Genomic DNA, 26,962 nt, shown 5'->3' with positions numbered 1-26,962 from the left:
CACAGCCGCATCATATAAGAAGAAGAAACATTGTACATAACGCGCCGAAACAAACAACACTACCACACAAACAACATACGGAAACAACACACACAACAAAACACTACACCGCCACAAACTGGAAGAGAAGCCAAAAAAAGCCACCCGTGAACTGCGCCGTCGTTGCCAACGCTGTGCCACGCTAAATCGCGGCCCGCTGCAAGCCTGAACGGCAACTCAACTCCTCCACCATGGGACCATCCCCCTCAAGCCGCACACCCACGATTGTCGTTCCCCCGTGTCTGCCACAGAAGGACACTCTCATCGCAGCGCCGATGAAAAACACTGATCCTGGCCACTCTGCGTGGAGGCCTCGCCTCTCCCACCGCCTCGCACTTCTCCGCCAAGGACTCAGATATCTGAAATCGCCAAGTGAGAGGCACCTCCGTCCAGCCATCCAGAGTCACCACCGCACCATGCGCGCCAGCTCAAGGCCTCCAGCACCCATGGGCCCTCCGCACCTCCCTGCCAACACGGACCAGTCGCGCCTCCTCTGCCGTTGCGCACAAGCAACACCGCCAACCAACCACCACCACTGCCTAGCCAAAGCGGGTCTCAAGATGCGGCGCCTCCAAGGAGGACACGACGACAATGGCGCCGCTGTCGCACGTCCATAAATGGATAGGATTTTCATCCTAGAGGACCCCCGTGCAGTAGGACACGATGCATCACAGTGGTGCCCCCAGCAGGGAGAACGGCACTACAAGGGCGCCGCCACCATCGCCACCGACAAAACCGTCAGTGAAGGCTTTCGCCCGACTCAGCACCGTGCCTGTCACACACACTTGGACTAGTCAGTAGCACGTCCCTCCTCGCCTCCGCAACGCCTCTACCGGAAGAGGCCCAACACAGCCCGAAGCACCACCACGGCACCACCAGCAAGCACCAGCCGGCCCCCAGCACCACCACCAAGGTGACGCCGAACCAATATCGCCATCAGAGGGGAGAGGAGGAGCACCACCTCCTCACCGCAGCACCCGTCGCCTGCGCGCAGCACGCCCCCAACTCCACCATCATCGGGCCGCCATGGCTCAGATCCGCATCTGTTGTAGGGTTAGAGAAGAAGATAAGAAAGAAGCTAGCTGGGAACAAGCAGCCGGCATCAACTAAAAAGCCTGTGAAGAAGAAAAAGGCTCCTGTGAAGAAGAAGCTGAAGAAGGCTGCCAGCGCACCTGAAGCAAGAGTGGTCAGAAGCTTGAGCAGCTGGCTTGGCGTCGAGTAGATGACTCAGAACCTTATCTGGCCTTTTGATGGACTAGGATTGATGTGTTAACATGTTGCTAGGTGACTTATATGGGCCTGTGAACTATTAAATTGGCACATGATCTGTCTTTTTGTCGTCATGATGTTTACATATGTTAAGTAGCACTGCTATGCTATGTTGCATGGACAGCTTGTTATGTTATGGGTGCCCTTAAGTTGTCTAGGCATTGCGAACCTGTTATGATATCAGGTGATTTCAGTTCTGTTCAATTAATATAACAGCCACATCCATTCATCCATTGATAAACCATTACATGTCCAATCCATTCAGAGATAAGGGTTCACAATTCAGATAACAACTACTTAAATTACATGATCAAACCTAAACCTTGGCCATTGGCCATTACAATGCCAACTAAACTAACAGTTAACCTAGCAAATGTTACAAGTAAACACTGCTGGGGACTTGTTTCCCTTTGCAATCTCTTGCTTGATCTCTTCCTTGCCTTCCATCATCTTGACCATCATTTGACCAAGCTGGGCCTTCAACTCACACATCTGCAGCTTCAAGTCACAAATCTCGAGCTTCAGGTCGCCATTGACCTCACCGGCAACCGATTTCACTTCTTCTGTACGATCCGGATTCATCAATTCAAGGTGATTCGAGCGTAGGTACTCCACATAGGCCACCTCAAACCAGTAGTATGGACACTTGCTGCTATCATTCTGCGACAACAACTGAAATCTCGCTCAAACCAAACCAAGAAACACAGACAACTGAAATCTAACAAGAGCCAGGCAACCAACGTATCGAAAAGTGGTTAGGGCACTTGTAGTACACATCATTGTTCTTGCTTCGCCATCTTATCACCATGAGGTTGCACTTGGGGCAGCAGATCCTAGGGAGGTCACCATACTGGGCCTTGCTGGAAGATGCGCCGCTAGCCATCTCCCAAGACGACCAAGGCGCCAGTGATGGAAGGAGAGCGCGGTCGCTGGCGACCAATGGGCAGAGGACGGGGACGAGGATGGCCGCCGGTGTTCTAGGGTTAGGGATTGGGGAAGGAGAAGCAAGAGGGGAACGAGGATGGGGGCGGGCGAATGGACTGTCGGCGGCTCGGCGCTGGCTTATCCTTTCAGGGGAGGGTAAAAGAGTCCATACAAAAATACGCCACAGTCAAATACGCCTACAAGTGGCCCAGAGTTGCTGTCAAACGTACATAATGGCATCCTTCAAATAGACGCAGAATTATAATGATGCTCGGGTAGTTTTACGAATAGTAATAGCGTGCTTCAAAAAAGTGAAAATTATAATAGCACAGAACAAATTAACCCATTACTGAATGGAATGGGACAGAGAGCAGAGCGCTACTAGTACTACTTCCCCGCCCATGGATCTCAAGACGACGTCATCGGCGACGCCATGATCGCGTCTGCGTTTCTCGCTCCGACTGTACGAGTATTAACTTGAATTTGATTAAGCTGCCTGCGTCGGATTGTTTTGTTTACGTCTGCTCTGCTGATGGATCGGATCGGAGCTGAGCGGGGTAAATAAAATCAAAGCAGCCGGCAGTTATATTAATTAAGTATTCGTGTGATGAGATGCCACAGCCGAGAGAGAGAGAGTTGAGCCGCATATATATACTCCCTCCGTCACGAACCAATATAAATCTCGTTTCCCGAGAAGTCAAATAATTTTAATTTTGACCAAATTTATACAAAAAATTACTAATATTTTTATCTCTGAATAGATGTAGTATAGAAATATATTACATGATTAATATAAAGTTACTTATGTTATAACATAAATATTAATATTATTTTGTATAAATTTGGTCAAATTTGAAAAGCGAGATTTATATTTTTTTTGGAACGGAGGGAGTAACTGTTAAGTGAAGATTGGATATATAGTGGCCACTTGAATATGGATGGGGATCTGAGGATCAAAGCTTTGAAAGAGTTTTCAAAACAAATTGAACTGGATAGATGCAATTGGTGAAGAATGAGTTCGTTAGCGCTCAAGTCTGCGGATTTGGCGACACTAATCTAAACTAGTAGCCGCAAGTGAATTGCTGATAGCAACTTGAAACCACCTTGCTTCATCATGTAAAGGGAAAGTACTAGTCTACTTTAGCTGTCCAGTCCTGGAAAGCGTAGCACCTCCCATGGATCTCAACAAGTCGACGTCATCACCACGCCATGATCGCGTTAGCTACTCTGACAAGGATGGATGGAATTGTTTACGACTCTGCAATCTGCTCTAGTAAATCAAATCAAAGCCGCCGGCAGTATACCAGTATATATTAATGTGATGATATCGATGATGCCATTGGGAGGGGGGACTCACTCAGCCGGCCTTGATCTGGTTGATCCAGTAGATAGCAGCCATCGTGCGTGCCTGCCCCTGCCTGGTCAAACCCCAAGCACGCACCAAGCAGCCTCATCTTCTTCTTCTCCCCCCTTCTATATAAACGAAGCATCATCCATCTGCTCCAAGCAAGCGAGCACAACCACAAGAGCTACTGTATCTGAGAGCAGAGAGCAGAGAGCAGGAGCTAGCTTCTTTAATTTGTGCAAATTAAAGGAGATTCTTCATTAGCTACTAGCTAGTACCAATAATGGCGGCGACCAAGATCTACATCGTGTAAGCAAAGCTGCCTTTTTCACTGTTTGTTCATTCATTATATATATGTAAATAATGCTGCATGCTGACGACGATGATCATCGACATCGAGCAGGTACTACTCGACCTGGGGCCACGTCACGGCTCTGGCGGAGGAGCTCAAGAAGGGCGCCGAGTCCGTGGACGGCGTTGAGGTGACCGTGTGGCGCGTCCCGGAGACCCTGCCGGAGGAGGTGCTGGGGAAGATGTACGCGGCGCCCAAGCGCGAGGACCACCCGGTGATCACGGCGCGGCAGCTGGCGGAGGCCGACGGCCTGCTGCTGGGCTTCCCCACGCGGTTCGGCATGATGGCCGCGCAGATGAAGGCGTTCCTCGACTCCACGGGCGGGCTGTGGCAGGAGCAGGCCCTGGCCGGGAAGCCCGCCGGCTTCTTCTTCGCCACCGGCACCCAGGGCGGCGGCCAGGAGTCCACCGCGCTCACCGCCGTCACGCAGCTGGCGCACCACGGCATGGTCTACGTCCCGATCGGTGGAACCTTCGGCGCGCGCATGTTCGGCATGGACGAGGTCAGGGGCGGGAGCGCCTACGGGGCCGGCACCTTCGCCGGCGCCGACGGCAGCAGGACGCCCAGCGAGATCGAGCTCGCCATGGCCAACCACCAGGGGAAGCAATTCGCAGCCGTCGCCAAGAAGCTCAAGGCCTGAATGCCTGATTCATTCAGTCGTCTCGCGTCTCGTCATTCCGGCCGATCCCTTGGTGCTTGCTTTCAGTATTACTCCTATGTATGTTCTTCTGCGATTCAATAATAATAGTAATGACAAGAATGGATCTGTGATTGTAACAAGGATCGATGCGTGTTTTGTTGGTTGCCTATCCACCCAATTAAGAATGATTTGCAATGGTATTTCAAGCTACTTATTGTATGTACGTATATACTAGAACATAGCAGATGGATCTTGTCTTTGTTGACCAACAAGTAAGCCGAGGACCAGTGCGTGACCATCCTCAGCCGCCCTTCTTCTTCTCAACAAGAAAGAAGAAATCGTCAAAAAAAAAGATCGATGGATGCTGTAGTAGATAATTGAAGATGTAGCAGCCTGCCCGAATTGCCCTATGCTTTTGTTGATAGCGAATAAAAGGTAGAAGCAACTACTCCCTCCGTTCCAAAAAAAAAAATAGAAATCTCATTTTTTGAGAAGTCAAATAATTTCAACTTTGACCAAATTTATACAAAATAGTACTAATCATGTAATATATTTCTATACTACATCAATTCGAAGACACAAATATTTGTAATTTTTTGTATAAATTTAGTCAAAATAAAAAATGTTTGACTTTTCGAAAAACGAGATTTACATTCTTTTTTGGACAGAGGGAGTAGTTTACAAACAACCTGATGATAATTGATCTCAGGTGAGGATCGGAGGCCGACGACCTTGATCGCTCGCCACTTAACGTCGGTGGCTTGCCAATCCACGGCAGAGAGGTCCGACGACCACGCACTCACGCACACAGTGACACAGGTGGTGAGGTGATCGACAGAGCTGTTTGGATCATCGTAACAAGAGTCTGTTTGATCCAAATGCTAATAGGCAAATTTTAATTTTTATCCAAGCGGGAGTGCTAATAGATAGGCTAAACATCAACAAATATTCAAAAAACTTTAGCATATAGTATGTACGTGCTAATATGTGTGCTAAAGTTTAGCAGACAACTTTAATTCTTCCAAATATATAGGTTCTAAGATGATAGGGCTAAGGCTAATAAGCTAGCTACGTCATTGACCCTAAATTAAAATAACAGCCAGGAGTACTGCGTACCACTATAGTACTCCACTTTTTAATCCCAAGTCTGACTACTTTTTTTATTTAAAAAATTTATGCAAACATAATTAAATTTAAGTTATTTGTAAAGAAATTTTATTAATATAAAAAGGCATCACAAAAGAAGTGATATTTTGTATAATTTTTTTTGAGTGGTGAAATTTAAAATAAAAAGTCAAACAAATTATAATTTGGAACAGAACTAGCAGGGTGGTCGTCACCATGATGCAGGCATGACGCTAGCTGCCTCGATCATCACGGCGAGTTCTTCCATTCACCGATCTCTATCTAGAGGGTCAACGACGCCACGAATTGATTTCTGAAATTAGTATCCATTTTGTTATCGTACCTGACGTGTGGATCGAAATCGAACTGCTTGGGCGTCTATCGATGATGATGCCCACATTACGCACGGGCTGCATCATGCACACATCCGAAACAAAAACACTTTTAAATGAATACTACTACATTTGTCCTGTATTCTCAATTTCCCATCCGAAAGAAAAACTTTCTAAAAAGATACATTTGTCAAATCACTCGGGTAGGGGCTGATGAGCATATAATAATTAGTTTAGTGAAACTGGAGTCCAGCCATCCGGATAAAATTCGATTAACTTGTTTTGTATCATGCATGTTCAGTGCAAAATCCAAAATTCGAGTAACTTGTCTTTTAGCACCAAACTAGGAGTATGCATTTTGAACAGGCAGACAATTACGCACCATGGTCTTTTTTAGATGGAGTTTGCCCACGCATCTAATAAGCAAACAAATTACGCCGATCTGGTCCGTTGCTTTTGGAACGGGCGGCGAGGATGGATCGATCGGGTCAAGCCAAGCAGAGCAGAGGCAGAGCAGAGCAGCGGTGGGATATTCCCTTGCTCGACATCCATCGATGCGGATGCGCATGAGCTCCTCCTCTCCTTTTGTCTCCTTTGTCCTCCCGACCCCGCCCGCCGGCCCGCCACCTCCAACGAGCTCTCCCCGCCCTCCTCCTCCTCCCCTGCCCCGCCAGGCGCCAGCATTGGATATTTGGATTCGCGTCGACTCGAGATCCGCCACCGATTCATTCATCTCCTCCGCCGCTTGGTAACGCACCCATTCGATTCCGTTCCATTTTTCCTTTTTTTTTTACTTTTTCATTTGATTGAGTGGCTGGCTGCCAAATCCAATCCCAATCTTCCTGTTTCCCCGTTCACTTAGTAGAGACAGGATTTCTCAGCTGCATTGCATTATATTGAGGAGGACTAGTAACTATTAGCCTTTTTTTTATTTTCTAATAATCCATCCATCCACCCAACCCATGGGCGGGCTAACTTGTGATTCCAGTTCGACTGAACCCACACCGCACGCACCTAGTTTATTGGTGATGACCCACCAGGAAAAAGGTGAAGCAAAATTGTATCTCATACTACTGTATAATGATGCATTTCACACAAGGAGCCGGAGGAAATCTCAATTTGTTACTACCTCGTTTCCTACCTATTTTCTCGTTTCAGGCAACAGGTGCTTCTATTTCAAGTAATAGGATACCTGTCCACTTTGCACTTGTTACTTATTCAGTAGAGGCATGCATGCTGCCTTGCTTCCGCACAGTTGACTCTGCCCACGTGGTATCATGCCATGCACTCTACTGTTCTACATCCTTGGTCGTACTAGGATGCCACTTGTTGTAGGCTTTAAACATTGCACTTTCCTTCACGCCCAAACTCAGGAAATGTGCCTTGGGATGCTTCAAAATTAGTTCAGTTTGCAATAAGTATAGGCATTAATGAGCAACCATGTGCTCTGGACCTTCAATATCATATAGCACAAAACTTTTCCTTTTAATGTGGACATCTCACATAACATATAATCATGCAGGCATGGCTTACATCAGTTCTGCTTGAAGTTTGAAGGACAAGTTCAGCGCCACGCCATTTCCCCGAAACAGCTAGTATACTGTTTGCTTGTACGAAAATATATATCCTCATGGGTTCTGACAAGCAGAGTGGCAGCCCACGCCCACTCTTGGGAACCCTCAAGATGGGTAGGGTTAGGACTATCCTGACACATACATATCCATATCCTCATGAACACTCCAGGCATATTATGACCGCAGTGATTATTGCCTGTCTATTCTTCATATCATCTGACAATATGCATACACTCATACATAAATTGGACAACAATATCAAGTGGTGGTCCATGTATGTTTGCCTCATCGGATTCTTCTATTTCTTCTCATCCCCTTTTCTTGGAAGGACCATTCAGCCAAGCTACTCAAATTTTAACCGCTGGTATGTTCTCGGTTTCAGGCTTCTTCATAACCCAGTATTAAATTCTTTGGCTCTGTCCCCGTTGACTACAGAAGCTCTATGTTACTCATATGGTCATATTACATGATTGCAGGTATGTCGCTTGGATTTGCTTCGCATCCCTGTACCATCTTCCTAGCTTCCAATCAATGGGGGTTGATATGCGCATGAACCTTTCACTTTTTCTGACGATATATTTCTCCTCGGTCCTTTTCATTATCGCATTTCATATCATATTTATTGGTCTCTGGTATGTCGGGCTGGTTGCTCGCATGGCAGGAACAAGACCAGGAATATGGACAATAATCCAGAACTGTACTGTAAGTTTTCTAAAATGTCTATTTTTATTTTGTTTTTTTCCCTCCATATTGTTCCAATAGTCCAATGAAGATTGACCTTTTGCATCTCTTTTAGGTAATCAGTATTGCTTGCTGTGTCTTCTACAGTCATTGTGGGAACCGGGCTGTGCACAAGAGCAAATCTTTTGGTAGTAGTTCTGATCCAAATTTGCTTGCTTTTCTTGAAAATGAAAATGGAAGTACGTGGATATCAAATTTTCTCCGTATGAACCAGCTGAAAGATCAGATATGTTCATCCTGGTTTGCTCCTGTTGGATCTGCTAGTGACTATCCTCTGCTTGCGAAATGGGTTATCTATGGGGAGGTACCACTTCTTTCTCCTTTATTCATATATTGTCTTTACTCATACCTTTTTATGGCAACATCCATGCTGCACTTCTTTGATCATGTTTTTCTCCAGTTAGTTTGCAGTGGATCCTGTGCTGGCCCATCTGATGAAATATCCCCTTTGTACTCATTATGGGCTACATTTGTTGGCCTCTATATTGCTAACTTTGTTGTGGAGAGATCAACCGGGTATGCCTTTACTGTTTTACACTATGCTTACTGATGTTTATTACCGACACCTTAAGTTCACCCCTCAAAATGGTCAGTATATGTGTATTTCTTAATCATGTTTCGCAACCATTTCAGATGGACACTTACCCACCCATCAACAGATTTGGAGGATGAGAAGCTGAAAAGAGATATGAAACCAGATTTCCTGGACATGGTACCTTGGTATTCAGGGTAGGCCGTTTTACATGCAAACTGAACCAAGTTATATTCCAGATGACACCAACAGAAAACGCATGTCATCCTTAATTTTCATTTATACAGGACATCGGCTGATTTATTCAAGACAGCATTTGATCTTATGGTCTCCGTGACTCTTTTTGTTGGGCGATTTGACATGCGCATGATGCAGGTAAGGGTGCTTGTTCTGGATATAAGGTGCTCCAATGTCAAATTCGCCGATATTTTTTTTCTGTAAAATTACCTCCAAAATGTAGTTTCTGCACATTTAACTTACGAAAATTTATTTTCATCTTTGCACATCTTTGTGCTCAAACTTTTTTTTTAAATATTTCAAACCATTTTCTGCATCATTTTGTAGGCTGCAATGAAAGGACCAACATATGACACTCAGAATGATGACCTGTTATATGACTACTTCAATGAAAGGGAAGACCTTTGGTTTGACTTTGTTGCAGACACTGGTGATGGAGGAAATTCGTCATATACAGTTGCACGACTGTTGGCCCAACCATCCATAAGGACTGTAATTGGTGGCTCTATGCATACTCTTCCACGTGGGAACTTGCTTATTATCGGTGGAGATCTTGCGTAAGATTGTACCATATTTTTTTAGACTTGTTATCTCTCTGTCGGCTTTTCTTTGGCAAGTAGGGCCATACAATTCACTGCTTCTTGAAACCTTGGAAACTAAATGACTTAAAGTTCTAACTTTGTTGGAAGATCTATTTAGACTATTAACCACTTGGTTGATCTTTTATCCTATTTTGGAAGCAAGTTTTATGTTGTTGATCTCCGTGCACCATAATATTTTGCATCTTACCATGCTTAATTGATAGGCAGAGCTACCTCATTATGCTCTGAAATCAAAGGTTACATTGGTTGCATCCATATGGTTCAAGTACAATCACTTGTGGATACAATTATATGCTTCTTTCTTAGGAGAGGAACAGACACTATTTTTTAATATACGAGTCTCTGTGCCTGGTATCAGTTGGAATTTTCTATCCAGTCCATACTCCATACAGCTGAACCTGTTTCTAGTTCATAACTCCTAATTCTTGTATGGCCTGTAGCCAGAAGACATTTCAACCTGATATCGCTTCCGCCCTGAGATCCGTATCTTTATTGTGGACACATAGTGGACAATCTATAAACTAGACAGGATTTAGTCCATTGTACTAGTTTATAAATCTGTCAGCTTGGAATTTGCAGGTACCCAAACCCGTCATCATTTACTTATGAGAGGCGCTTCTTTAGGCCCTTTGAGTATGCTCTGCAACCTCCACCTTGGTATACGGCTGAACATATAGCTCTTGATAAGCCTGAGCTTCCTCCCGGTGTATCAAAGATGTCTGAATATGATGGACCACAGTGTTTCATAATTCCTGGAAACCACGGTCTGTTTACATTCTTGATTAACCTAGTATATTTCATTTTACTTTATTTCTTGTGTACTTGATCAATTATGCATGGAATGTAATTTACATTTGTGTTTAGTTCTTAATTTATGACCTTTTTTTTATAACAGACTGGTTTGATGGACTGCACACTTTTATGAGATATATATGCCACAAAAGCTGGTTAGGTGGATGGTTTCTGCCTCAGAAGAAGAGTTATTTTGCATTGCAGCTTCCCAAGGGTTGGTGGATATTTGGTCTTGATTTATCTCTTCATGGCGATGTTGATGTGTACCAGTTCAAGTTTTTCGCAGATCTTTGTCGAAACAAGGTGCGTTTTTCTTCACTTGCGTGTCCTTTTCCAATATGGTAACAGGAATTTGATTCATTCATAAACAAACAAATCATTCATAAACAAACAAAAAATGTTGGCAAAGATTCTTTGTTGTCTTAGGCTCTTAGCCCCTTTTGCTTTGTACTTGGAAAGATACCCACATATGTTTCCAGAATATCTCTTGGAAGTTGTGGCTAATATTTTTGTTTCCAGATTTAATTGATCCGCTGCAACTCTAAAGTTATGCAGGTTGGAGAGAACGACTCGGTGATTGTAGTGACACATGAGCCAAACTGGCTTCTTGATTGGTACTGGCAGGAGACTACCGGCAAGAATGTCTCACATTTAATTCAGGAATACCTGAATGGAAGATGTAGACTTCGCATGGCAGGGGATTTACACCATTTTATGAGGCATTCTGCCACTCGATCAGAAAAGACTAATTTTGTGCAACACTTGCTTGTCAATGGATGTGGTGGCGCCTTTTTGCACCCAACACATGTTTTTAGAAACTTTGAGAGGTTTTCTGGAACCACCTACGAATGCAAGGCAGCTTATCCATCTTATGAGGAGTCTAGCGGGGTAGGTTATTACCTTATGTTAAAAATTTGTTTCTTTTTAGCTTATTATTGGTCAGCTTAACAAACTCATGTGAACTGTTAGATGAGCAAGATCTAATTTACTAAATTCATAGATTGCACTGGGTAACATACTGAAGTTCCGCAAGAAGAATTGGCAGTTTGACACTATTGGTGGTTTTATCTACTTCATATTGGTGTTTTCAATGTTCCCGCAGGTCAGTTACAGATTCCCAAAGTTGCCATTTTCTTTAAACTATTAACCTTTCTGACACTTCTTAATTAGCAACTGTCGGTGACTCGGTGTTTGTTTGTAATAGTAAACTTGAACATCAAATTCCTTCCTTTTTCCTCCTTTTTAAAATTGAAACCTGGAAGCATTGGACATATCTCTATTTTTTTCATTGTGCAATTGTTTTCATTTTTGCATTTAAAGAACTGAGGTCCCCTTTATTACTAGTCTCTCTATTAAATTAGTTAATCATCTCTGAAGACTGTAGGACTTTCCCATCGTGGAGACGTGGACTGTGCATCTTATTTCAGAAAATATTCATGTATCAAGATGAACAACCTACGTCATCAAAGGGCTGAGTTCAACTCATCCTTGAAAGGCTTAACAACTAAGAACAGGCCACTAATCATCATCAGCTGGATCGTACCAGTCCCCAGCTGGCCACCAGTAGCAAATAAGTTCTGCTTGTTAATTAAGTAGAAGTTACACATATTTTGTTTTCTTTTAACCTGCTGACCTCTGTTGTGAATTTATTCTTTCTTGTTCATGCTTACCTTTTCTTGTATTGTAACTAATTTATCTTGAAGCATGCTCAATTGCTCGTTGTCCCAAACTTAGCCAGTTGGTATATTGTTCATAACCAGCCTCAGAGAAGCACTTTGCATAACATAAATCATCCTGTTACCTTTTGTGGGCTCTTGGTTGGCTACTGGTTTTAGGTTCTTGTTATTGCTGTTCTCTTCCATTTTTTAAACTCCACACTCAAGTGACCTATTATTGCCTTGGAAGGTCAGTCAATTTGCACTCATATTCTTAATTTTGTCTCTACCTGTTCCAGTGTAATCTTGTTCACATCTTAAATGAAGAAACTTGGTCTGGGCGTCTGAAAAGCTTCTCAAGTACAATATGGAGTTCTTTGCTTTATATTTTTGAACACTCTTATGTCTCTTCAGTCGGAAGTCTAACTTTGTTGATGGCATCATATTCATTTGTACCATCGAAACTCTCACGGAGGAAAAGAGCTACTATAGGCGGTCTCCATGTTTTGGCCCATTTAACTTCAGCTCTACTTTTAATGTTGCTGCTGGAGTTGGGCATTGAAATTTGTATTCGGAATCATTTATTAGCAACTTCAGGTATGCCATGCCATATTGTGTTTCCTAAATTCTTATCGTGGGTGATAGGTCAAGATCCATTTAAAGGTGAAAGCCGCAAATACAATTTTTTTTGTAGGTTATCACACTCTGTATGAATGGTATCGGTCCATGGAAAGCGAGCATTTTCCAGATCCTACTGGTCTTCGTGCTCGTTTGGAACAATGGACTCTGGGACTGTACCCAGCATGTATAAAATACCTTATGTCAGCTTTTGATGTCCCTGAGGTAATAAGACTTTCTGGAAATGCTTCAGTGTACCTGTATTAACATTTTTTTAGGAATGTGTTTGCACCCGTTTTTAAAATGAGCTCTATTACAATGACTGTAAAGTACCAGAGGGTACTTTCAGGTACTTATTCCCTTCAATTTTTTCTGGCCGTTGATCTATGGAAATTAAATTAGTACTTGGTCCCACTCTTTTTGGTACTTGGTCCCACATTTTTGTACCACAAAGTACTTTAGTCTTGGTACTTCCAGGTACTTTCTACCTTGACCACTGTACGATTCTATCAGATGGGTGACTCTCATTTTTTTTTCAATCCTTGTAAAAATTCTCTTTTAAAATATGTAGTATGGGCAAGAAATTATCACCCAAATTCTAACCTCAAGTTTTTATGTGGTACATTTTGGTACAGATAATTTGTTAAAGCTTCTCTCCTTTTCAGTCCTTATTTTGTAGATTTTACCAAGCATCTAACAGCATATACCTTTGCACAGGTCATGGCAGTGACAAGGATAAATATCTGCAAGAATGGGATGATGTCCCTTTCGCGAAGCGTTCTGATCATGTACTACACCTCTGTGTTTATCTATTTCTGGATTTTCTCGACTCCAGTTGTTTCCCTAATATTTGGTAGCTACCTATACATCTGCATCAACTGGTTTCACATTCACTTCGATGAAGCATTCTCATCACTGCGCATCGCAAACTACAAATCTTTCACGAGGTTTCATATTAAGAAGGATGGTGATCTGGAAATATTTACTCTTGCAGTTGATAAGGTAACAGATCAATCTGCTTCCCCGTATGCATATTGTTCTTCTGATATGGAAAATGACGTGTGTTTTTGTGTTACTCTGCTGTAAACAAACAGGTCCCAAAGGGCTGGAAGTTGGATCCGAGATGGGAGTCAGAGGTAAGAGGGCCTCATCACCTGAGCCATGACCGGAAGCACCCAAGCAAGTGGAGGTCAGCCTCATCACCAGACCCTGTCAGATCTGTACGAGTTGTTGACCATTTCACGATTGAACGAACAAGACCCTCAGAAATGTAGCCTTCTTGTTGATTCTGCATGCAGTCACTGCTCGAAAGGGTTGCTAGATAGAGAAATTAACAATAAGCACGATGATGTTCCCTTTTCTTTTCAATCCTGGATCCAGCTGACTTAGGTTGACATAGGTTATCTGCCTCGCCCCAACTTTACTGACCTTTTACCTGTATAGCAATTCACCTGTCTGCTACTTGTATTCAAAGGAATGTTAAAGAACTAGGGAGTGTTACAGAAGAATGAATGGTCCTATTCTGTAATTGCCTTTTTGATGATCCAACCGGCCTGGTATATTTCCTTGTCATCATGATTGCTCGAAACGGGAGGAGTCTTGTATAGTCTTGTAAAAGACCTGATGCTGGCTCCTTACTTGGGTGCCACTCCATGCATACATTTGTCCAAAGTTGCTGGATGGGACATGCCATCTGTCACTACTAGCACACTGGCAGGCAGGGTCTAATTCCAGTTGTGCCGGTGAAGTCGCCTTGTTTGCAGAAAGAACAAGCAGTGTGCAAGCTTTGCTGTATCTTGTCCAAGGTTAAAGTCCCCTGGGGGCCGGGCCATACATGGCATCTCTGCTTTGCTCATCAAGCGAGCAAGCATCTTGGTGGTGGTCTTCTGGACACGCTCGGATGGACGTGCGCTTGTTCATCGTTGATCAGGTTATAAATCCACAAGCTAGCAGCTGGGTCAGAGACATACACACACAGCAATCCGCCATGGCCGAGCAGGTAGATAGCAACGAGAGCGAGCAGCTGAAGCAGCAAGTGCAGAAGCTGTGCGATGCCATGGAGAAAGAGGTAGACAGCAACCTTCCCGGCAGGGAAGATGTGTGGAGAAAATCTGCGATGTCCTCAAAAAGATCAAGGGCAAGATAATCACACCACCGGTCCTCAAAGACAAAGACAGAGACGGCGAGGAGCAGCAGCTTCAGCTTCTCCCCCCGAGCAAGAGGGAGGAGCTGGGCAACCTGCTTCCCACCATCAGGCAGGCATTGGAGCAGCGCAGGCAGGCATCCTGCCGACGACATGCCGTCGACCGGGTGCTACCCCTGCAAGCCCCGGCCGTCGCAGCAGCAGCAGCAGAGGCAGCAGGGAGACGACGACGCCGCCGCCGTGTCGCTGAAGCTGCTGCTCCGGCTGACCCAGAACGTGCTGGAGCCGGAGCAGTACTACGAGTGGACGACGAGCTACGTGGACGAGAGCAGGATCTACGGTTGGGACAAGGAGGCCGACGAGGTGGCGGAGGCGCTGGTTGCCCCCGAGGACGGCGGGAAGGGCCGCCTGTTCCGAGCGGCGGGCATCGCCGGCGTCCACGGCAGCGGCAAGACGGCGCTGGCGCAGAAGGTGTTCGTGCACGACAAGGCCAAGGACAACTTCGCGATCCGGCTGTGGGTCTGCGTCGGCCCGCCGGACTCGGAGGACCGCTTCGGCCTCCTCTACCGCTTCGACAACCTCGGCCTCGACACCGCCAAGGTCGAGGACATCGTCGACAATTCCAACGTCGTCAAGAAGCACCGGGATGAAGAGGAGGCCAGGATCCGCAACGATCCTGCCAAAGTGGCGGAAATCCAGAAGAAGAAGAACAACAAGGAAGAAGAGGACGGCAGCATCTTCTTGGATCAACTGCTCAAGAAGGAGGCTGATGAGAGCCCTGACGTCAAGAAATCAAAAATCGGTATTTATGTTGCTTATTAATTAATTATATATTGGATCGGCTGAAATCCAAAATCTATCTGAAGACTGTGGATAGATCATCGAATTGCATTGCTAGCTTCTTCTTCATCTCTATAGTCTATATACATAGGTGTGCTGCTCTACATCCTGCACATGGCCCTGTCCAAGACGTCGTACCTGATCGTGTTCGACGACATCCGGGCGTACGGCGACGACGGCTGGTACAGCAACCTGACGCTGGCGCCGCCGCCGGACGGCGAGTGGGGGGAGCGCCTCGGCTACGGCCTGCCCAAGGGGAAGAAGCACAGGGGCGCCGTGCTCGTCACCTGCCGCAAGGAGGACGACGCCAGGTCCATGGTGCGCACCGGCCGCGTCGTCCGCCCGCCCAGGCTCCAACTCGACGACGCATGGAGGCTCTTCAGGAGGGAATACGACCAAGCCAAGGACGCCGCCAATAAGCGCAAGAAAGAAGGCGACGGCGATGTCGACACACTCCTCAAGGAGCTGGAGGAGATGAAGGCGGAGATCGTCAACAAGTGCCTCGGCCTGCCGGTGGCCATCGCCGAGGCGGCCAAGGGCTTCGCTCTCCTCAAACCCTTGGATGCTAGTCCAGATCCAGTGGTGGAGGAAGCCAAACCTGCTGCTCAAGAAGAATCAAAGGCTGCTGCTGCAGCTGATGATCGATAATAAAATAATGTCGTTACTGCTTAATATTAATTTGGCTGTGTATCTAGTATCAGCATACTTTAATTTTGTGTGGATTTGTGGAGTGGACTGATGATGTGCAAATAAATGGCATGTGTTGATTGTGGGTTTTTCAACATTTGCTTCCAAGATATCAAATGTGACGGTACCTTTTTCATTCATTCGCTGTTGTAACTTGGCTACAAGCCTGTACGTAACATATCTGCATGCTTTATTGATTTTTGTGTGTACTGATAAATAATTTGCAAGTATTTTGTGTCAGAATCGTATGACACAAAATACTTGCAAATTATTTAACTGTAGCTATTCCATAGCCTATTATTACTACAAATGAGCAACCTGAACAACATGGCACCCATTGGTTGCCAGAACACAAACAACAGTAATCAGTACCGATATGATCGATTGACCCGAGATGGTTGGATCCTCCCAAATAACTTGTCAATGAAAATGTCATTCTTATTAAACATGTATACATGCAACTGTGCATTAATTATGTGAAGTTATTTTAACTATAAATATAATATCATCCTGCTTATACGTGTGGCATTATTCCTTGGTTCTTGGAATACGAACATATGAAATGCCTGCCCATTAATAAGAATGCGGGCGGCCTAATTAATACCGGACGATGAGTTTGGCGACGCGCTCCTTCTCCTGCCCCACCTGGTACATTTCGCTGAGCCCCATGTTCTCCATGAGGAACCAGACGAGGGTGAGGAGCTCGCCGCCACGGTTGAGCTGCCGCACATGCGTGGTGCCCCGGCACTTGGCCGCCGCGAACGTGAGCATCTCGAACCACACCCCCTCGACCACCGCCCACATGAGGTCCTCGTCGAGCGCCCTGAGCGCCTTGGCCAGGATGACGGCGTCGAACAGCACCGATTTGCTCCGGTCGCCCTTCACCGCCGCCGGCCTCTGCGACGTGTTGACCCGCAGCAGCAGCTCCCGGGCGTCGGCGTGGTAGCCGCCCACCCACTGGTCCATGGACGCGAAGAAGCGCCGCGCCTCGGCGCAGGTGTCCCGGTACCGGAGCAGCCCGATGCCCGCCGTCGCCGACAGCATCTCCGGCTGCTTGATCAGCAGGTACAGCATGTACTCCGACAGGGTCTTGCCGATGGCTCGAAACCGTGGGGTTTCTTCCGCCGGCGGACCTTCCCTATCCTCGTGGCGGCACAGGTCGGTGGCGATGTGCCACAGCAGCAGGGACTCGTCGAACTCGCGGCTTTCGTCCACGCTGTCCTTGATGATCTGGAGGTTGTCTTCCCCGTCCCACTTGATGGCATTCTCAAAGCGCTTGATGGCGCCCTGGCCTCGGAGGTTGCACACCTCCATGATCTCCTTCTTCTTGTTGTCATACGCCACCTGGCCAACGGCTCGGGCCACATCCTGGACACCATAGAAGACGAACGAGAGGGGGTGACCGCGACGGTCGGGGTGAAGAGGAGCGGTGAGGTCGCCGAGTGGCACTTGCCGGATGAAGATGAAGTTTTCCAAGATCCCGGCCTCGACGCCGTCGACGCGCAGCATCTTGGCCACCCTGTGCCACCAGCACCGACCACCAGTACTGTAATGGTCGTCCGGTGTGCCGAGGCAGTATCCGATAAGGTTGAGCTGCGAGGTCGTCCCCGACCAGCGCCGCCTCCGCCTCCGCCTCCGCTTGGCCGCCGCTAGCCACCTGAACCGCCGGGACTGCTGGAGGAAGACCGCCGCGCGGTCAGAGAAGACGATCATGGCCAGCGCGGCCACGTCGAGTGCCAGCCCTCCCAGGAGCAGCGCGTACGTGATGCCGACGTCGACACCCTTGAAGCCAGACTTGTGGTGGCGGAAGAAGATGACGAGCGCGGCGACGAGGCAGCCGGAGCAGATGGAGCGGAGGACCCAGCCAACCCTTGTGTGCGCGACGGGCGCCTTGGTGTACACCATGTCGTAGATGAAGTTGAGCTCCATCTCGATCACCTCGAACGCCTCGTGGGGCGTCATGTCCTCGCGTTCCAGCAAGAAGGCCCTGCTCAGCCGGCGCACCATGTAGCCGAGGTCGAGGTCGACGAAGAGTCGACGGAACATGGAGGAGAACTCGTACGCCCGCAACTCGAGGTTCTTATCCTCCGACACCAAGCGTGCAACCTCGTGGTCCTCCATCTCCTTCTGCGCCTTGCTGGCCTCGCCGTCGTCGGGTATGGCGATCTCCACGTTGAGGCCGGCCTTCTCCTTGGATTCCGACTCCGTCATGAGCCTGGCATAGTTGGGGCCTGGGTCCGCGGGGCCGAGGATGTCTGTACGGAACCTCTCGAGGCTGCCGCGGTAGAGCGAGTAGGTGCGCTCGCCGTACTTGATGATGCCGGCGACGAACACGAGCACGGTGGCGTGGATCACGGGGTTGCCGCGCAGGGAGCAGAAAAAGACGACGGCGGCGGAGACGAGCTCGAAGAGGAGGCCGACGAGGTGCCGGAACCACAGCTCGTTGTCCTCGACGGAGTAGGCGGTGATGGTGTCCGGGCCGCCCAGGTGGAGCAGCAGGAACGGCGTCCAGAAGGCGAAGATGATGGGGCTGCTGCTGCTGCTGCCGGTGGAGGCGTCGTTGCCGGCTGTGCCGCTGCCGCCTCTCTTGATGAGGCCGACGCTGCTGCTGCCGCCGCCGCCGCCGATGCTGCCCATGTTGTTGAGGAGGAGGCCGAGGGTGAGGTCGGCGACCCAGTCGGCGAGGAGGTAGCAGGACCAGACGGCGAAGCGGGGCAACGGGCCGGAGCAGCGCTTGCGCGTGGGGCCGAGGAAGATGAGGACCACCTGGAGGAGGAGGCTCAGCAGCACGGCGACCCTGATCTCCCAGTTGCTATCCTGCTGCGGCACCGGTGGGTTGAAACCGCCCATCGTCCACGGCGACTACCTGGCTGGCTATCTAGAAAAGAATATAGATGACTCGTTGGTTGGGCCCATCTAGAAAAAGAATTATAATAGACATCATCTATCTAGAAAAATATAAAGATTGGCAACAAAAACTAACTACCCGCGCTATTTAGTTTTGCTAGTTTATATTATGTAAAAGTTTTGTATTATATAAAAGTGCATTTAATAAATAGTATTTGTTCTTGAGCAGCCTGCTCGCCTGCTCCGGTCTGCTTTCGCTCACAGCTCTTGCTTACTATTGCCGCTCAGCTAGGTTCACTGTTTCTTGTCCTTTTGATGTGAGTCCAAGAGCATCCACTTTCCTGGTTATTCCTCGGCGGCGGCATCACGCTCCTGAGCAAGCTGAGCCTCGCTTGCCGTTGCCCAAGGGGGTAAAGATGATAAACATGCATCTTAATTAATAATTCACACACGACACAGCTAATCATCTATCTATTATATTAATAAGGGAGTGTTAGAAGAAGCCACCACGTTCGCCTAGAGGGTCTAGAAATTCCTACGTTAATCTAAAAAAGAGAAGAATTTGCACCGTCGGATTTTATGAAGATCTAACAGTCTAAATTAATTAGAAGAGTCCATATTAAATTTAGGGGTTTAGAGAATGATTTGCACCGTTGGATTTTATGAAGATCTAACGGTTCAAAGTAATCATAAAAATCCATGTTAAATTCAATAAAGATACAACGAGAGCTGTCTTCCTTAATCTGGGATGTCGAGGAGACGACGCGCGGGGATGCGTTTCGAGGTGGCCGGGAGGTTGTTTCAATGTTTCGCAGGATGGCTCGCTTGATCTGGTGGGAGGCATGTGTGCATCGCACTGTTTCACACTAGATGCCACAAAACCATGCGAGAGGACGATGGCGTTGCAGCAGCGAGCTGAGGCAGATGGGAACGGGAGGATGCACACGGCATGTGTGCATCTGCACGCTTGCCGCCCTGAAGAACGAGCCCAGTTGCGGCAGCGAGCGGGGGATTGGATTGATTGCCGAGAGCCCGAGACACACACGGACGGCCGCATGGGTAACAAGAGTGCATGCAGCCGCAGCACAGCAGTAGGCAGTGGCGGTACGGTGGATGCAGCAAAACATTGGAGGGGCCTAATAAGCTCCTCCCTCCTCAATCTCTCCATTTTTTCTTATGGTTGACGTGAAATCCGGTCAACATTGAATACTAGATCATACGGATCACGAACCGATCGAATCACCATGAGGCTGCGCAAACCGATTCAACAACCCTTTCAGATCGGATTCCTAAGGTTTGGCTTAGATCGATCGTTCGAGAGGGGATAACTACCAAGCTTACATGATGGAGGACGGTTAGATTTACGAGCAAACCAGTAAAGGGATAACCAACACACTTACATGATGGAAAATGACTACAATTATTAAAATATTTCATATGCCATAACATATTATGTACCTGTCAATAAACAAAATAAAGGTATATGACTCGGAGAGGAAAAGAAGTTCAGCCATGGCAACATAACCTGGCTTGGCTTAACATAATTATTAAAATATTTCATATTCTATAGAATATACATATGTGTACTTAAAAAGGTACCGATCAATAAATAAAGCTATAGGACTCGGACAAGAAAAAAGTTCCAGCCAAGTAAATAAACAGATGACCAACTAGCAAATTTCAAACAACAACATAACCTACGAGGCATTTTGCACATCTTGATCTTATGCGTTCCTGCGCCAAGTTGTTTTGACTTCTATCTCAGCCGATACTCCACTTGCCAGGAATTCAAGTCGCTCGCCGCGCATCCCAGCCGGAGCCAGGGCGTGTCCTAGCCGGAGCCGCCATGCTGCTACCATAGCCTTGCGGGCAAACGTCGCGCGGCGCGTCATGGCCGGAGCAGCTGCTCCAATCACACGCCAACAAAAAACATGAGCCTGCAGCCGATAGGATAACCCCGGGAGAACTCGAGCTACGCAGTGAATTTCTCCATGAAGGGCATCCGATGCGGAAGATGCTAATCAATTTCAAATGTATGGACAAAAGAAAATGTAAGAGGGAAAAATCAGCAGAAATAGCGGGAGAAATTAGAAGTCCAAGAAAAATATTAGAGACACCAGCAAAAACACGCCTGGAAATAGCCATTGCCGATATGACACAACTCTAAAGTAGGCTAATTTATGCGATGAGATGAACCAAGAAAAATCAAAGTGGGAAAAAATCAGGGTTGGCCCAAATAAAAAACTTTATCCATCTAAATTTCTTAAGGAAACATTTATACATTAATATACCCTATATATAAAAAATTTCAAAGAAAAGCTAAATAAAGATTCAAAATATTATAACGCATAAATTAAAGTCCAACAAGCAAGTTAAAAGTTGTAGCATTCTGCAACATCACTACCACATTTATATAAATATATTTAATAAGTACATATAAAAACTTTGTAAAAGAAAAATTATGTATTCAAGGTGACCACATCTTACAATTAACCATCGGACTTACATGCTAAAAAATGCACCGATATTCAAGACGATTCAATATTAAAATCAAACTCCAAATTTAGACATTAAAAGGTATATGAGAATATGCCAACGTGACATAGAAAAATTGAAAATTTAATATTATTCCTCAAGAAAAAATATAAAAAACTAGCTACCCGTGCTATTAGCGCGGGCCACCTTACTAGTTATATATATACTAGCCTACTATCAACTGGTGCTCCCGCACCGATTAATTAGAATTACTATAAAAATAAAAATTATAGATAATAATTATAATTATCTATCACACACATTCTTTTATCTATTAAATATTCTAACACATACTCTAAAATACATATTTATACTTATCTAGTTGCATTAGATTTTATTTTGAATGACACCTCCATGTATGTTTGTTATTTATTAAATTGAACTATTTTTTGCGAATTAGTATTTATATCTCTTCCATCATACATGAATACATAGTGATACATATCGTAGGTAATATTTTTATGTAATAATAACATAAATAATATTTTGATAATAATACAAAAAGTAATTTAGAATTTTATATTGGTGTACTTTAATATTTTGTTATAATTATATAATTTAGATTCAGATTTAGAGGTTATTTTAACTTTTAATAATGATATAATTGGATAATCTATATGCAAATTTAGAGGGTTATTTGCATTATTTTCATAATGGCAGAGGTGGATAATTTAAATACATATTTAGAGGGTTACTTTAGTCTATTTTCATAATGGTATATGTGATTAACTTATTAGGGAAGATGACTATTATATCAAAGTCGTCGGATTTGATGGACAAATATTTTTGATTTTTGTAAGAATTTCTAGAATATCTCTATTTTTTAGAGTGTTCACCTAAAATTCTAGGTGGCTTCACGTGAGGCTTCAAAAGGAGCATTCAATTAATAATAGTAAGATTCTAAATATATATATATATATAACCTCTACTTCTCTACTATTACTAAAACAAGTAATGATTACTTGGTCCGTCAATCGGTTATGTTGAGTTAAAGGTCCGAAGCGGTTTAGAATTAGCATTTGGCAAGTAAAATAGAAAAAGACTACTACAGTCCTCAACCGACATGTACTATATTATTATAAAATAGATATGATATATAATAAATATATTTTTATATGCTAATCAATATATTTCTATGCCTTATCGTAGCAACGAATGAGCATATTTGCTATTTATTTCTAAAGAAAGCAATAATTCCTTGATCCATCAATTGGAATTGTAATCAGAACTCGAACAGATTAATTGGAATTGTAATCAGAACTCGAACAGATTAATTGGAATCCTAATTGAAACACGGACAAATCAATCGGAATCTAGACAAATCGATCGGAAAATCCCGATTTGAACCCAGACAATCAATGCCTAACGCGGTCACGACACGGTATGTACACGAAGTGAAAGAGCACAAGGTTGATGGTCTTGTATAGGTCCGGATAAATTTATATTACCGGTAGCAACTTGCGGGCACCGTCCTATATAATATTGTAGCTACTCCAAAATGACCATAGACTGTTGATCTAATGTCATATTACCTCTTAGAGGTAATAGTTCTAATGTTATTTTATATATTTTAAATAAAAAAATAGAGAATTATATTTAACTTGCATGCATGATTAGTTGAGATCTTAAATTTTTGTTTTTTCCATGTGATGTACCGGCCATTAAATTGAGTCAAGAAACATTTTTTATCCTCTCCATACACGTGACATACCCAGAACATTGCACGTAATATTTTTTTTTCAATAGGTGACATTTGCCAATCAGATTTCTACTTTTTTTCTGCATGATGTGCTGGCCATTAAATTGAGACATGAAAGACTTTTTTATAGATCCCTCTATGCACGTCACATACCCATAGAAGATTGCATGTAATTCTTTTGCCATCTCGTCAAGGGACATTTGCCAATCATATCTTGTGACATGGATTTGTCATCTAAATATCTAGTAGATCTTATAATACATATGAGATGGGTCAGTTGTAACATTTTTTTCTAACATGACATGGGCGAGTTGTAACACTTTTTTCATAATGTGACATATGTGAGCTGTAACATTTATTTCATAATTTTTGATTTCATTATCCTAGACATGATTCATACAACAAATAATTCTCATTCGAGTCAAAATATCTTGCAATTAGATCTATTAGCTAGTCAAAATATTTTGCAATTAGCCAAAATGTGGATGCGTACATTAATAATGCCTAACTGATAGATCCTTACATGCACACGTACGTGTAGGATCCTGACATGTGGAACGTTTTATTTTTGAAATATGAACATACATATGGGAGGGATTATATATATATATATTAAGACGTGATCAATGTGCCATGGAAATTTCCCTAACCTTCTATACACGTGATATCTTTGAAAAAATATATATGTAACCCTAACCTGCTATAATTTCCGTAACATGATCAAACGTGGCATGTGTAAACTTGCAAAAAAAAAAAATCTCGGCTAAATTTCCATGGCGCGCGGCTGCATGCATATATATGAACGTTGGCTTGTCCCATGCATGATCGAGGCGAGTAACTAATTTTCCTACTTGTACTACACGCAGCTATCAACATGTAGCAAACTAGCAATCCTAACTATAAATGGGGGCGTTAGATTTTATCATGCGTGTATACATGCACACATGCATGCAGGTTCGTGCTAAATCCACGGACAAGGATGGTGTTAATTAGAATATCCAGTTTGTTTCTATTTTTTCGTTAGTTAATTATTTTTATCTCTCCTAATAATCAACGGTTCAGATTTATTTAAACTCTTACCTCCTAGGAGGTAATATGAGGTAATTAATTGGTGTATACCGTAGCAAAGCCCAATATAAATGGTCCAGTCACCGGTCATAATAATCACTCGATTTTCCTTCTCCATGCTGTGTTGCACGTCCACGAACGCCCTCTTGCTGCTTAATTAATACTAACCTTGCTGCGGGCGGATAAATATCATATTTTTTTATGCACGCATATAATATAATAAAGAAGAAAAGATAGCAACACTCTTTTTGTATTTGGACCCTTAGCTTTTCGGGGAAATTAAAGAAAAAAGGACGCATGTACCTTGATCAGTATGTAGTTCGTCACAACGTAACGAAAACGCGCACGAATGCTTGCAGCTGCACAACGAAAACACCTTGCATTGGTTGGTGCCTCCGCTGCAATGCAATGCACGATGCAGTGCAAGTTTGAGCTTTATATTACTGCTTGTGGCTGGAAATGGAATAATACTTTACCTGACTAGATACTCCTCGGCGTTGCAGCCATGATCAGTTATACTATATGCTAACTTGATTCTTTCCCTGTCTGCTCTCTTGCAGAGGAAGAGGAAGACAGAGGATCGCCCCTTCACATCAGCTAGGTATATATAGACGTAGTTGTAAGAGACACGACATAAAAGATCGATGATGTGGTGCCGGCCGGTGCGCATATAATGCAAGCAGAGCAAGGCACACATTTTTATCTTCATTACTGATTACTGATTAGAGATTCATTTTGAATGCTCCCAGTTAATAAAGGCTACGATACCATTAGGAGAGAGGGAGAGAGAGAGAGAGAGAGAGAGAGAGAGAGAGAGAGAGAGAGAGAGAGAGAGAGAGAGAGAGAGAGGTATTTTTAGAAATTCTTGTGAAAATTAGAAATATCTGACCATCTATTCAGCAAACTCTAATTAACCATCATTGCTAATAATAATACTCCCTCCGTTCACTTTTGATAGCTATATTTCATCTTGACACAATGACCAAGGAAAACAACTTTACTTATCATATAATAAATACAACACGGACTTTTTTATTGGTCCTCCAATGCTTTAACTGGAAACTCCTCGTTACCAGTGCTATTTATTGTCACAGCCAATGCCATTAGCAAATATAGCTATCATTTGTGAACATTTGAGTTTTTAAAATATATCTATCAAAAGTGAATGGAGGGAGTAGTCATTATTAGATTTATTCTATTTTCTTTAAAAATTGCACACCTCTATGATAGATCATATTAGAAAAAATAGTCTAAAGATTTGCAACTAACAGGTGGAGTAAATCCTTGATATAACCTGTACGTATATAATCTTGTGATTATAAATATTGTACTATTTTCCTAATTCATGAGTTTTCTTATCAAGAATTTATCATACATAGGTTTTGAATGAGGCAATATGTATTACAAAGCAATCATATATGCCATACAATATTTTCCCTTATATATAGGTCTTAAAGGAGTTTTCCCTTTGACTCATCCATTTATATTTTCCCCACATAATTTTTGAAGGAGATATCCATACTTTGTTTACAAGATCATAGGAAGAAATTGATCAAGGGTGAGCGTCCTGAAACACTATAACTAGTAAGAAATTACTTTAATTAATTAATTAATTTTGTGGATTAGCAGTAATCCAAAGGGCCTGTTCGGAGGGGCATGTTGCTCCGAACATACACCTTGGTGCCCCTTGGGCTTTTATAAATATATGAACAATGACATCAATGAAACATTCCATTTCCTTTCCACTTTTCAATCTCAACAGATACCATTATTGACTTCTAGAGACCATGTTGGACTATTTGTCTTATTCAAAACTCTAGTGCAAATATGAAAATTATACTTCATGCTTATTGAAGTATGTTTAATGACAAAAACATGTCATGGGAAAAAGGTATGTACTTCTATATATAGTTTTTAGTAGAAAAATGCTTGCAAACTGACTGAAGCAAGAATACGATACTCCATTCACTCTAAATTAATTGTTAACTTAGTTTCTCCTAAGTCAAAGTTGTCTTATTTTAACCAAGTTTATATAAAAATGCCAACATATGATTTTGTATTTATCTGGTATTGTAAAAAGTTACATATATTTTTTTATAAATTTGTTCAAAATTAGGGATATTTGACTTAGGATGGAATGAAGAGAGTATAGATGCGAAGTTGATCGCATCCATCACACACGTTGGATGAGAAGTGAGAAATCAGGTGACTATATATGCGTTACAAACGAAACAACACACAAGCATCCATGCACCACATTACACAAGATCGACGAACAGTCAATCGATCGGCTAATAATAAGCTAATTAAAACGGACTTATATTGGCTAAATTGGATAGGAACAAGCTACCAACATAACCAGACAA

General features: G+C 44.0%; 3 protein-coding genes and 1 pseudogene across 5 annotated transcripts; 3 read left to right on the top strand and 1 right to left on the bottom strand.

Moving 5' to 3' along the window:
* The first annotated feature begins 3,542 nt into the window (after positions 1–3,542).
* On the top strand, positions 3,543–4,792 carry LOC120659939 (quinone-oxidoreductase QR2-like). The gene is made up of 2 exons (XM_039938214.1): positions 3,543–3,886; positions 3,981–4,792. Exons 1-2 carry the CDS (start codon positions 3,861–3,863, stop codon positions 4,567–4,569), a joined length of 615 nt encoding a protein of 204 aa, XP_039794148.1. The 5' UTR covers positions 3,543–3,860; the 3' UTR covers positions 4,570–4,792.
* A 1,825-nt stretch (positions 4,793–6,617) lies between these two features.
* LOC120659914 lies at positions 6,618–14,349 on the top strand. Of its 3 annotated transcripts, none has more exons than XM_039938182.1 (16): positions 6,618–6,774; positions 7,549–7,964; positions 8,077–8,302; positions 8,397–8,645; positions 8,742–8,857; positions 8,975–9,070; positions 9,161–9,248; positions 9,438–9,667; positions 10,292–10,476; positions 10,608–10,807; positions 11,060–11,392; positions 11,505–11,606; positions 12,459–12,756; positions 12,854–13,002; positions 13,495–13,779; positions 13,872–14,349. In XM_039938182.1, exons 2-16 carry the CDS (start codon positions 7,657–7,659, stop codon positions 14,049–14,051), a joined length of 3,045 nt encoding a protein of 1,014 aa, XP_039794116.1. In that variant the 5' UTR covers positions 6,618–6,774; positions 7,549–7,656; the 3' UTR covers positions 14,052–14,349. The 3 variants fall into 3 exon arrangements, with proteins under 3 accessions (XP_039794116.1, XP_039794121.1, XP_039794127.1); XM_039938193.1 differs by lacking the exon at positions 6,618–6,774 and adding an exon at positions 7,983–8,076 and having other exon boundaries at positions 7,750–7,874; positions 8,262–8,302; XM_039938187.1 differs by lacking the exon at positions 6,618–6,774 and having other exon boundaries at positions 7,734–7,964; positions 8,262–8,302.
* Positions 14,350–14,576: 227 nt separating this feature from the next.
* LOC120659932 lies at positions 14,577–16,587 on the top strand (annotated as a pseudogene).
* Positions 16,588–16,864: 277 nt separating this feature from the next.
* Positions 16,865–25,378, bottom strand: LOC120659909. The gene is made up of 2 exons (XM_039938180.1): positions 24,900–25,378; positions 16,865–19,325 (listed from the first exon to the last, which is right to left on the bottom strand). The coding sequence occupies exon 2, from the start codon at positions 19,295–19,297 to the stop codon at positions 17,045–17,047; it is 2,253 nt and encodes a 750-aa protein (XP_039794114.1). The 5' UTR covers positions 19,298–19,325; positions 24,900–25,378; the 3' UTR covers positions 16,865–17,044.
* Between the last annotated feature and the right edge of the window lie 1,584 nt (positions 25,379–26,962).

This window comes from Panicum virgatum, chromosome 2K (genome assembly GCF_016808335.1).
Source record: "Panicum virgatum strain AP13 chromosome 2K, P.virgatum_v5, whole genome shotgun sequence".
In the NCBI taxonomy this organism is placed as follows: Eukaryota; Viridiplantae; Streptophyta; class Magnoliopsida; order Poales; family Poaceae; genus Panicum; species Panicum virgatum.
The sequence above is the reverse complement of the archived record's forward strand: the minus strand, read 5'-3'. Positions and strand labels throughout refer to the sequence as shown.